Raw genomic sequence first — 9439 nt, 5'->3', positions numbered from 1 at the left:
CCCTGGCAAGCCCAGCCATCTGACTCCACTGTGGGAAGCAGACACTGTTGGAAAAGGTGGGTTCTCCAGGGTGCCCCGTCAGTTCTTACAGTCCTGTGGGCCCCATACCCTGTCCAGTCCTCTGACTCCAGCAAGCATCTCAAAAACAGTCTCCATTGGGCCAGGTCGTTTGGCCATGTAGTTGATTGTGGGATCAGCCCTCCCTACATCCATCACTAAGACATTCAGAAAGGTGATGTCCCAAAATACCAAGGCCTTATATTTCTGGCTATCACCAAGGCTCCGGAACCCCTTCACAACTCCCTTGTTACTCATTTTCTCTTTGCAGAGCTTAACTCACAGTCCTACTTAAATAAATAAATAAATAAAATGAAATAATAAACTGTTCTTTGACAGTCAAGACAAGGGCTGTTCAAGTAATTGCTTCTTGTAGTGCAGTTTCACTTCTAGAGGTTACCTTTTAGATGCTCTGTTGGTTGTCACAGATCAGGGAGAACATATGGTATTTGTCCCTTTGGGACTGGCTTATTTCACTAAGTATGATGTTTTCCAGATTCATCCATTTAGCTGTAAATGACTGGATTTCGTTTATTTTAACTGCTGTATAATATTCCATAGAGTACATATCCCATAGTTTCTGTATCCAGTCTTCCTTTGATGGGCATTTAGATTGATTCTACATCTTGGCTATTGTGAGTCATTGCTGCTTTCTCTTGCGGTGCATGCCAGCCCACTTCAATTCTTTTCTAGAGATCACAAGAACCCGACTTTCACCAACAATGTCACCCATGTGGTTGATCCCGATTGAGTTCCTGGCTCCTGGCTCCAGCCTGGCCTAGCCCCTGCTGTTGTAGGAATCTGGGGAGTGAATCAGCAGGTGAGAGCTCACTCTGTCCATCTGTCCCCACTCCAGTCTATCTGCCTTTCAAATTAGTAAAATAAATGAGTAAAAAATTACATGTAAGAAGTCAGCCACTACCAAATTCTGTAGCCTTGAAACGTTTCTTGGCATCTGTGGATTCTGGTTGTCCCATTTGTAAAATGAGACCCAGGAGAGTATGTTTTACAGGGTTATTGAGAGGGTTAAATGAGATGTGCTTGTGAAGTTTATCACCATGCCTGACACAAAAGGAAGACTCCTGAAACCTTAACTATTATCACTAAATATTTAGGAAAATTGGAGTATTCTCTTACTGCACTATTGGTAGAAAGATCCACTTTTTTACAAACATCAGACTTGACAGATATTCTACAATAAGCTATGAATATGTTTTGTGAACCCCCAAATCTCAAATTTTTGCCCATGTGTGAGTTTTATTTTCTTTAAACTATAAAAGTTATGCATTTAATCTACAGACAGCTTGATTATGGGAGGTAAGATAAGACCTGCAGAAACAGAGACATGAATCTGAAATGTCTCCAAATGCCCACTGGGTTTTAAAAATACTCACAAGAGATTCTAAAGTTCACTTGGAAGAATAAACCAGTGATCCTGGCCAAGAAATTTTGAGAAACAACAAAGTGCAACCTGTGCATGGTGAGTACTTAAAAGTACAAGGCATGGAAACTTACTCTCCACTCTCCATGACAAAACATAAAATGCGACTTATGGAGGGGGTGGCTTCTCTAAACATAACTCTAGGGCAGAAACCATCAAAGAAGACTGACAGGTTTCAGCGCATGAAAACACAACTTTCTCACACTGAAAATTAAAATGTTGAAGTACAAACCAAAGAATCATGTTTGTCTTCCAAACAATACAACTAACTTCCCAACTTTAAACATGGGCACGAAGGGACATAAACTCACAGAACAGAAAGCACAAACCAGCAATAAACTATGTGAAAAACTGAAAAACAACCCAGCCAACTAGTAAGAGAAGAAATGCAAATCAAAACAATGAGAAAAAAAAATCTTAAGTTAAATTTGAAAAGACAGCTGTGTTGTTAAGGATACAAAAATAAGCATCTCAGGGAAAAAGAATCAATTTTTTGGAAGATAATTTAGAAAAGACTTAAGTATATTTTGCCTTTGACTCATCGAACTAGATTTTCTAGAATTTTAAAATCAGGCATGTGCAATAAAAGATTTTATAAGGGCAAGGAAAAATAGAAAACTTATAAACAATCTGTGCATTTATGCAGCCATTCTGAATCATAAGAATATCTAATAAAATCGGGGAATATTCGCGATATTTTGTTAAGTAGAATATATCCCAATTATGCCAAACACGCAATGAATACGCAAAGAAAAACCCCGGCGGACAAGTACTAAAATATTAAATGTAATTGGCTCTAGGAGTTCAACCTATGAGAGATTTGTACGTTCTCCATTTCCTATTTATGCAACAGGTTTTTTAAAAGGTGTTTTAAAAATAATTGTACAATTCAGAAATTGCCTTTGTTGAAAGCATGAAAGGACATGCACTTGTACTAGCCTGGAAACCTCGGGAAGTGTTTCCAAGGCCACCTGCTAGTGGGTGAGTCACGGGCACAGGTTCGCACCTGCCTACGCGGACGCCACACTGGCTGCCGAGCGTTTCCAAGCGAAGTGACCCCACGTGCACCAACGGCCATTCCGGCAGTCGCCCCGAGCCAGGCCCGCGGCCCCGGGGGAACCCGGCAACTTCGGCTCTTTCTTGATTTGTGCAATAGAGGCCTTCGATCCTGCTTTTGCATCCTCCGCTTGGAACAGATCTGCAGCGCACGCTGCCAGGTGCGCTCTTGCTTACTCCTGGGCGCGCTGCGGCCAGAGGTGCGCGGCCGCCGGGCAGCAGCCGCAGGCAGGTGCGGCCTGGGGAAGGCCCCGGGCACGACGCTCCGGGGGTGGAAGGCGACCTCTTTGAAGTCGGCCGACCGGCTCCGAGCCTTTAATAAGCCAGCGAAGACCGACCAGACCCAGTGACCGCAGCCCGGCCACGCGTTGTCCCGGGACGAGCGTCCTCCGCAGCGGACAAAGGGTCGGGAAACTTGAGCTCAGGCTTGTCCCGGAAACTCCCGGCTAGGGGTCACCCAGGCAACGGGTTCGGGAGCTTAGAGGCCGCTCCGAGTTAGGGGGTGACCCGGCCTTTGCGGCCCCCGGCACGCCCCGCCCCCAGGCCGCGGCCGCCCGAGCCGGCGACTGACCCTCGGCAGCTCCTGTAGTCACGTGGCGCCTGGGAACCCGGCAGGGGGGAGGTTGGGGACGGGCCTGGCAGTTGTGAACTCGAACCTGCGGCTGTCGCCGCGCCGGGGTGGGGAGCGGGCCGCGGAGGCCAGCCTTCGGGCTCCATGGACGCGTGCCGCGGTCCTGCACAGCCCGCCGGAGAGGTACGGCCCAGGCCCGGGGCGCGGGGGGCATGGCGGGCCCGCGGGGGCGGCTCCACCTGCGGGGCGCGTGACCGTGAGTGTGCGCGACTGTGTGTGTCTGTGTGTGAGGGAGGGGGGCAGGGGGAGGAGGTTGCTGCTGGGTCCGCGGGCGGGGGGCGAGCGCACCTGCGCACAGGCTCCGCGAGCTGCGTCGTGCGTGGGACCCGATAAGGCTCAGTCGTAGGGGTGGACCCGTGTGTCCGTGAACGTGGACGAAGAACATGCACCAATACAAAGGGGGGGGGTGCGGGCCTCTAAACACCACTAGCCACCTAAGATGCCGAAGGGGCTTCTTCCAGAGTCCTGGTCACCGGGGCTCGGCACGTTGGGAAACAAACAGGCTTGGAATTCCTGTTGGGAGGGGGGTGGGGGAAGGGGAGCCAGTGGGGATACCAGAGTTACAGGCCGAAGCAGGCCTTTGGCTAGCAGGAAAAGCGCAGACCCTGGCCGCGGAAAGGAAAGGAAAGGGTTCTGCGACCCTTGCAGTGGAGGAAGTGTGGTCCCGAAGGCAGCAGTGCGCTTACTGCCCCGACGAAGGAGCACGCTCCTTTATCAGTCTGATATCCATTGTGGTCACTCTGCCGGGCAGGGTGTGGGGCTCTGTTGGGGGAGGGGTTGTGGCTATTGAGCACACCAAGATGACTGCCATGGAGGAGCTCGGAACCTCACACCTGTTTTCTCTCCCCTCCCCACAGGTAAGGCTGACCTCTCTGCAGTCAGAGGTCTAAGCTCTGCCATGGGGCTAGGGGTGTCTTTATTGCTGCAGTTTTCTCTGACATCTGGGGGCTACCGGAGTGTGGGCCGAAGCAGGCGTGGCAGCCGCAGAAGTATCCCCAGGAGGAGCTGGAAAAAGCCTGCTCCCCAGCTCTGCAGTTTACAGGGTAGAGTCTGGCCTTTGTTGTGTTTCCAAACCAGTCCACAGTGCCCCATGCTGGCAGGAGACAAGGGGCCTTTGGGGGAAGGACTCCTCTCCCACACCCTGGGGGTCATCCCTACACTCAGTCTGGCACTGGGGATGCGTCAGCTGCGTGCAGCCCTAAACAGACTGTAGGAAATTTCAGGAAGACGTGTCTGGAGCCCGTGAGCAGTCATGGAAGATCCCTTAGGGGTCTAATGGCCACCACAGCTCTTATTCTGTGTGGGAGGCTCTCCTGCAGGAATCTGGGCTCCCCCAAGCTGTGGGAGAGCTGAAAGCAAGGCAGCCCTTGGCAAGGCTGGGGCAGGACCAGGCAGGGGACAGATTACAATCTCTTCCTCCCTCTCTTTCTCTTGACTCAATAATCCCCAGCACCCCAAAGGAGGCAGAGCCAGGGTTTGGGCTCCCCCCACTCCTGCCAGGCCAGCAACCTGTGGGTGTTCCTGGGATTCAGGGAGAGCGTTCCTTCTTGCTGTGTTCTAATGGTGTGTGTGGGTGGAGGAGGGCAGGCGGGCAGAATGTGGGCACAGTCTGAACAGGTGGTGACCTGGTGTTAGCTGTGCTGGGAGTTGCACCCAGCGTGCCTCTCCTTTTCCCTGACAAAGCCCATTCTCCTTTGCTCTCCAGAGAGTCGAAGGTTAGTGAGGCTGAAAGCGCCTCCCATGTGCTCTGATAGGAATGAAAGGCTATAGAAATTTCTTTCTTGGAGATCTTTGCAAACCCAGGTGTATTAGAGGAATAATTGCCGGCCTGGGAGTTTAAGGGACCGGTCCCTGAGTCTTGGTTCTGCTGTTGGTTTATCATGTCACCTGGGGCAGGTCCCCTCACTTGTGGTGCCCCACAGCTGCTGCATCAATCAGCCAGGGAGCCCAGGGTCTGCCTACCCAGCCTCACAGCTCTGAAGCTCAGAGATGGCAGTTGGAGGTAGAAACAAGAAGAGGACAGCAGGGAAGCACTTTGGAAAAGTCTAAAGAACTCAGGGCAATGGGAGCGCATTCTCTGTTGAGTCCCTGGCAGGAATGTTTGAGCAGCCAGCGCTGGAGTGCTCACTCCTCGCCCGACACTGGGGTAGCTGTCAGGAGGGGGATTCCAAGAAGTGTCAGGGTCCCTCTCTTCTGGAAATTTGCAGGGCAATAAAGGCATGAGACAAACATCCTTGAAATGTCATCTAGACACCCAAGAGTAAAACAGTATGTAAGGTACAAAGAAATGGGAGAGTAGTCTAGAGTGATGGAGTTCACAGCTGGTGGCTGAGCCCCACCCTTCTCACCTTCCTGGGAGGATCCAGGTCAGGGGAGGGCTCTGGAGTGACTGTGCTTTTTCACCCCAGCAGAGGCAGGACCCATGCTGGAGCATCGCTGCAGGGACCCCCTGGCCATGGGTCCAGCCCAGCCCCGACTCATTTCTGGGACCTCCCAGAAGTCACCCCAGAGCCTGGAGACGGAGTCCCGCCGGCTGAAGCAACAAGGCACCTCAGTGGCCCAGGCTCCTGGCCAGGCCCCAGGCAGGGCCCATCGCTGCGCGCACTGCCGAAGGCACTTCCCAAGCTGGGTGGCCCTGTGGCTTCACACCCGGCGATGCCAGGCCCGGCTGCCCCTGCCTTGCCCCGAGTGTGGCCGTCGCTTCCGCCATGCCCCCTTCTTGGCCCTGCATCGCCAGGTCCATGCCGCAGCCACCCCACACCTGGGCTTCACCTGCCACCTCTGTGGGCAGAGCTTCCCAGGCTGGGTGGCCCTGGTTCTGCATCTGCGAGCCCACTCAGCTGCAAAGCGGCCTATCGCTTGTCCCGAGTGCGAGAGACGCTTCTGGAGACACAAGCAGCTTCGAGCTCATCTGCGGCGGTGCCACCCGCCTGCCCCTGAGGCCCGACCCTTCATCTGTGGCAACTGTGGCCGGAGCTTTGCCCAGTGGGACCAGCTAGTTGTTCACAAGCGTGTGCATGTAGCCGAGGCCCTGGAAGAGGCAGCAGCCAAGGCTCTGGGGCCCCGGCCGAGGGGCCGCCCTGCAGTGACCGCCCCCAGGCCCGGCGGGGATGCGGTAGACCGGCCCTTCCAGTGTGCCTGTTGTGGCAAGCGCTTCCGGCACAAGCCCAACCTGATCGCCCACCGCCGCGTGCACACCGGCGAGCGGCCGCACCAGTGCCCCGAATGCGGGAAACGCTTCACCAACAAGCCCTACCTGACTTCACACCGGCGCATCCACACTGGCGAGAAACCTTACCCGTGCACTGAGTGCGGCCGCCGCTTCCGCCACAAACCCAACCTGCTATCGCACAGCAAGATCCACAAGCGGTCGGAAGGCTCTGCTCAGACTGCCGCCCCGGGTGCCGCGAGCCCCCAGCTGCCAGCCGGGTCCCTGGAGCCCCTGGCAGAGCCACCTGCAGAGGCCGTAATGCAGTTAATCCAGGGGCCTGCACCGGATTCTGCGCGGGAGGTGCTCTCAGAGCCCCGGCAGGACCAGGCTGAGACCCCGGCCTCACTCTACAGCTGCGACGACTGCGGCAGGAGCTTCCGGCTCGAGCGCTTCCTGCGCGCCCACCAGCGCCAGCACACTGGGGAGCGGCCCTTCACCTGCGCCGAGTGCGGAAAGAACTTCGGCAAGAAGACCCACCTGGTGGCGCACTCCCGGGTCCATTCCGGCGAGCGGCCCTTCGCCTGCGAAGAGTGTGGGCGCCGCTTCTCCCAGGGCAGCCACCTGGCTGCCCACCGGCGCGACCACGCCCCCGAGCGGCCCTTCGTCTGCCCCGACTGCGGCAAGGCTTTCCGTCATAAGCCCTACCTGGCCGCCCACCGGCGCATCCACACCGGCGAGAAGCCCTATGTGTGCCCCGACTGCGGCAAAGCCTTCAGCCAGAAGTCCAACCTGGTGTCCCACCGGCGCATCCACACGGGCGAGCGGCCTTACGCCTGCCCCGACTGTGACCGCAGCTTTAGCCAGAAGTCCAATCTCATCACCCACCGCAAGAGCCACATCCGGGACGGCGCCTTCTGCTGCGCCATCTGCGGCCAGACCTTCGATGATGAGGAGAGACTCCTGGCTCACCAGAAGAAACACGACGCCTGAAGGGGGCGGGCAGTGGAGGCGTGGGTGTCCCCGCAGGAGCTGGCGGAGATGTGTGGGTGGTTGCCTTGGTGCTGGTGGTGGGGACGTATGGGAAACCCGCTGGGGACAGAGGAGGCCAAGTTAGCTGGGCCTGGTTAGGGGGGGAGTTCAACACCCCCCTACTCCACCCCTTCCCCACGGTCAGGGCATCCACTTTAGGAAGCAAGGCCCGGGCCTCCAGCTGGTGTTTGCTGAGGCTCTCTCCTGACTGTTGTGCCCGGGAGAAGTAGCAATGGCAGCTCGGTCTAACCCTTAGAGCCCTGCGCTTAGAGGGACCTTCTGTGGAAAGGAAGGCCCGGCATCCTCTGGTGTTAACGCCTTAATGCCCCCGTCTTTTCCCGTGAATTACTCCGGATCGGAAGTAGGTGTGGTACAGTCCTTAGTAAATGAGCACTTAGTAAAAATGAGCACTCGGGGATGAAAAGTGGGCCAGCTGGGTACACCTTGGAGAGCCTGCCCGCCTCGTTAGACAACACCTGAGCCTGTTCCAGCATCCAGAGCTGAAGCCCAGCTGCTCTTTACCCCCCCCCCCCCCCCCCCCGCCCCTGCGTAGGCCTCGGGAAGACCTAACTACCGTTAGCCCGTCCTCTTCCTCTGCAGAGATCAGTCCCCGCAGGGCATTTTCTCACTGATGTGTCTGGCTTTATCCACCACCCCTCAGTACGTAGGGTTCCCCTGGCTGCCAGCAGCCCCTTCTGCAGGCTTTTTGTCTGAGCTCACCAACCCCTCCTTCCAAAGCTGGACAGCTGTGGAAGGTCTGCTCTGATGGTGAGGAGGCCAGCCGCAGGGAGGACACTTGGTGAGTTTCCTTTTCCACATCGCTAGCGGCTGGATGCTCAGCCTCTGCTTGGGCACCTCCACCTCCTGAGGCCCTGGTTCTACTGTAGGATGATTCTAATTCTTAGAAGTTCTTCCTTATAATGAGTGAAGTCCGCTTTCCTATGATTTCTACCTACTGGGCCTCGTTCTGTTCTCTGACACTGAAGAGAACGACTATTTACCCTCCTTTTCAGACTATAGAGAATAAAGATTTGGTTTTAGAACTGGTGGCTGAGGTGTGTTCTTTTCTGGGGTGCCATGGAGTTGGAAGGAGAAGCAGCATGCACTCCTTCCAAGGCAGGGGTGGGTGCAGAGCAGGAGGGGGCACTCTGGCAAGCAGGCCAAGTGCCCGACCTGCTGAGTCCCTGTACAGCCCTACTCCACTTCCGTGAGGAGGAGGAGGCCATCACACTCCGAAGCTGGGCTGATTTTCTGGGTGGTAGGCCAGGGCTCCAGAATGTTCACTTCTTGGAACCCAGGTCTTGGTTCCTGGCTACCTGGCCCATTATGGTAGACCCAGGGTTGCCATTGTCTCCATCACCACTTTGGCCTTCATATCACTGTGGTGGGCATTGAGAGACACTTTCTGAGGAGCAGTGGACATTATAGACTTCCATTCGATTTGGACCCTCTCTCCAATGATAGCATGAAGAGTGAGTCTTCGAGTGGAGTCCATTCTGTATTTCAAAGACAGCTCTCACGTCCCATGTACACTGGATGTATGCAGAGCCACATGGAGTTCATAGCCTTCTTTGGAGTCAGGCCAGTCTTTACAGGCTTGTTTCCAGGTGACAAAGGAGGGCAGATTTGATTGATCCTTCAGTCCCTCCCTGGCTGGCCCCATGGCAGGTCCCTAGGTCTCTGCTGACTGTCCCTGGGTATGTGGCCTTGCACTGGTGGTTTCATACAAATATGACTGCCTCTTTTTGTTAGGCACCAATGGGCTTTTTCTTGCCTGCCTTAGTAATTTCTGCACGAATCCTGACACTATAAGAATATGATGCATAAGAATAATCATACTTCATGTGCACAGTACCTTGCAAAGAGGTTTTCTTAAATGATCTAGTGCAGTTCTTGGTGCGGTAGGTACTCTTAATCTCCTTTCACAGGTGAAGACATTTGCCCATGGTTGCATAACTGGTAATGAGCAGAGGCAGATTCAAATCCAGGTCTGTCTAGCTCTTGTCCACTCCCTCATGCTTGTTGGATGCATACTGCTGCGTTTCGTTAAAGTAAGTAATCAGTGTCTACTGTG

The 9439-nt window shown here is 54.8% G+C and overlaps 2 protein-coding genes across 11 annotated transcripts in view; both read left to right on the top strand.

Annotated features, from left to right (window-relative positions):
* The first annotated feature begins 2518 nt into the window (after positions 1–2518).
* REPIN1 (replication initiator 1) lies at positions 2519–8408 on the top strand. 10 transcript variants are annotated; one of them, XM_051837002.2, is made up of 3 exons: positions 2519–2715; positions 4043–4228; positions 5594–8408. In XM_051837002.2, exons 2-3 carry the CDS (start codon positions 4084–4086, stop codon positions 7324–7326), a joined length of 1878 nt encoding a protein of 625 aa, XP_051692962.2. In that variant the 5' UTR covers positions 2519–2715; positions 4043–4083; the 3' UTR covers positions 7327–8408. The 10 variants fall into 10 exon arrangements, with proteins under 10 accessions (XP_051692962.2, XP_069933433.1, XP_051692960.2 ...); XM_051837000.2 differs by lacking the exon at positions 2519–2715 and adding an exon at positions 2748–3308 and having other exon boundaries at positions 4114–4228; positions 5597–8408; XM_051836999.2 differs by lacking the exon at positions 2519–2715 and adding an exon at positions 2748–3308 and having other exon boundaries at positions 4114–4228.
* Positions 7688–9439, top strand: part of ZNF775 (zinc finger protein 775) — a 26110-nt gene continuing 24358 nt past the window's right edge. The window contains exons 1-2 of the mRNA XM_070076769.1: positions 7688–7730; positions 8104–8164. Coding sequence (XP_069932870.1) covers positions 7688–7730; positions 8104–8164 — 104 coding nt within the window. The remainder of the gene's footprint in view (positions 7731–8103; positions 8165–9439) is intronic.

This window comes from Oryctolagus cuniculus, chromosome 7 (assembly GCF_964237555.1).
Source record: "Oryctolagus cuniculus chromosome 7, mOryCun1.1, whole genome shotgun sequence".
Classification (NCBI taxonomy): domain Eukaryota; kingdom Metazoa; phylum Chordata; class Mammalia; order Lagomorpha; family Leporidae; genus Oryctolagus; species Oryctolagus cuniculus.
The sequence above is the reverse complement of the archived record's forward strand: the minus strand, read 5'-3'. Positions and strand labels throughout refer to the sequence as shown.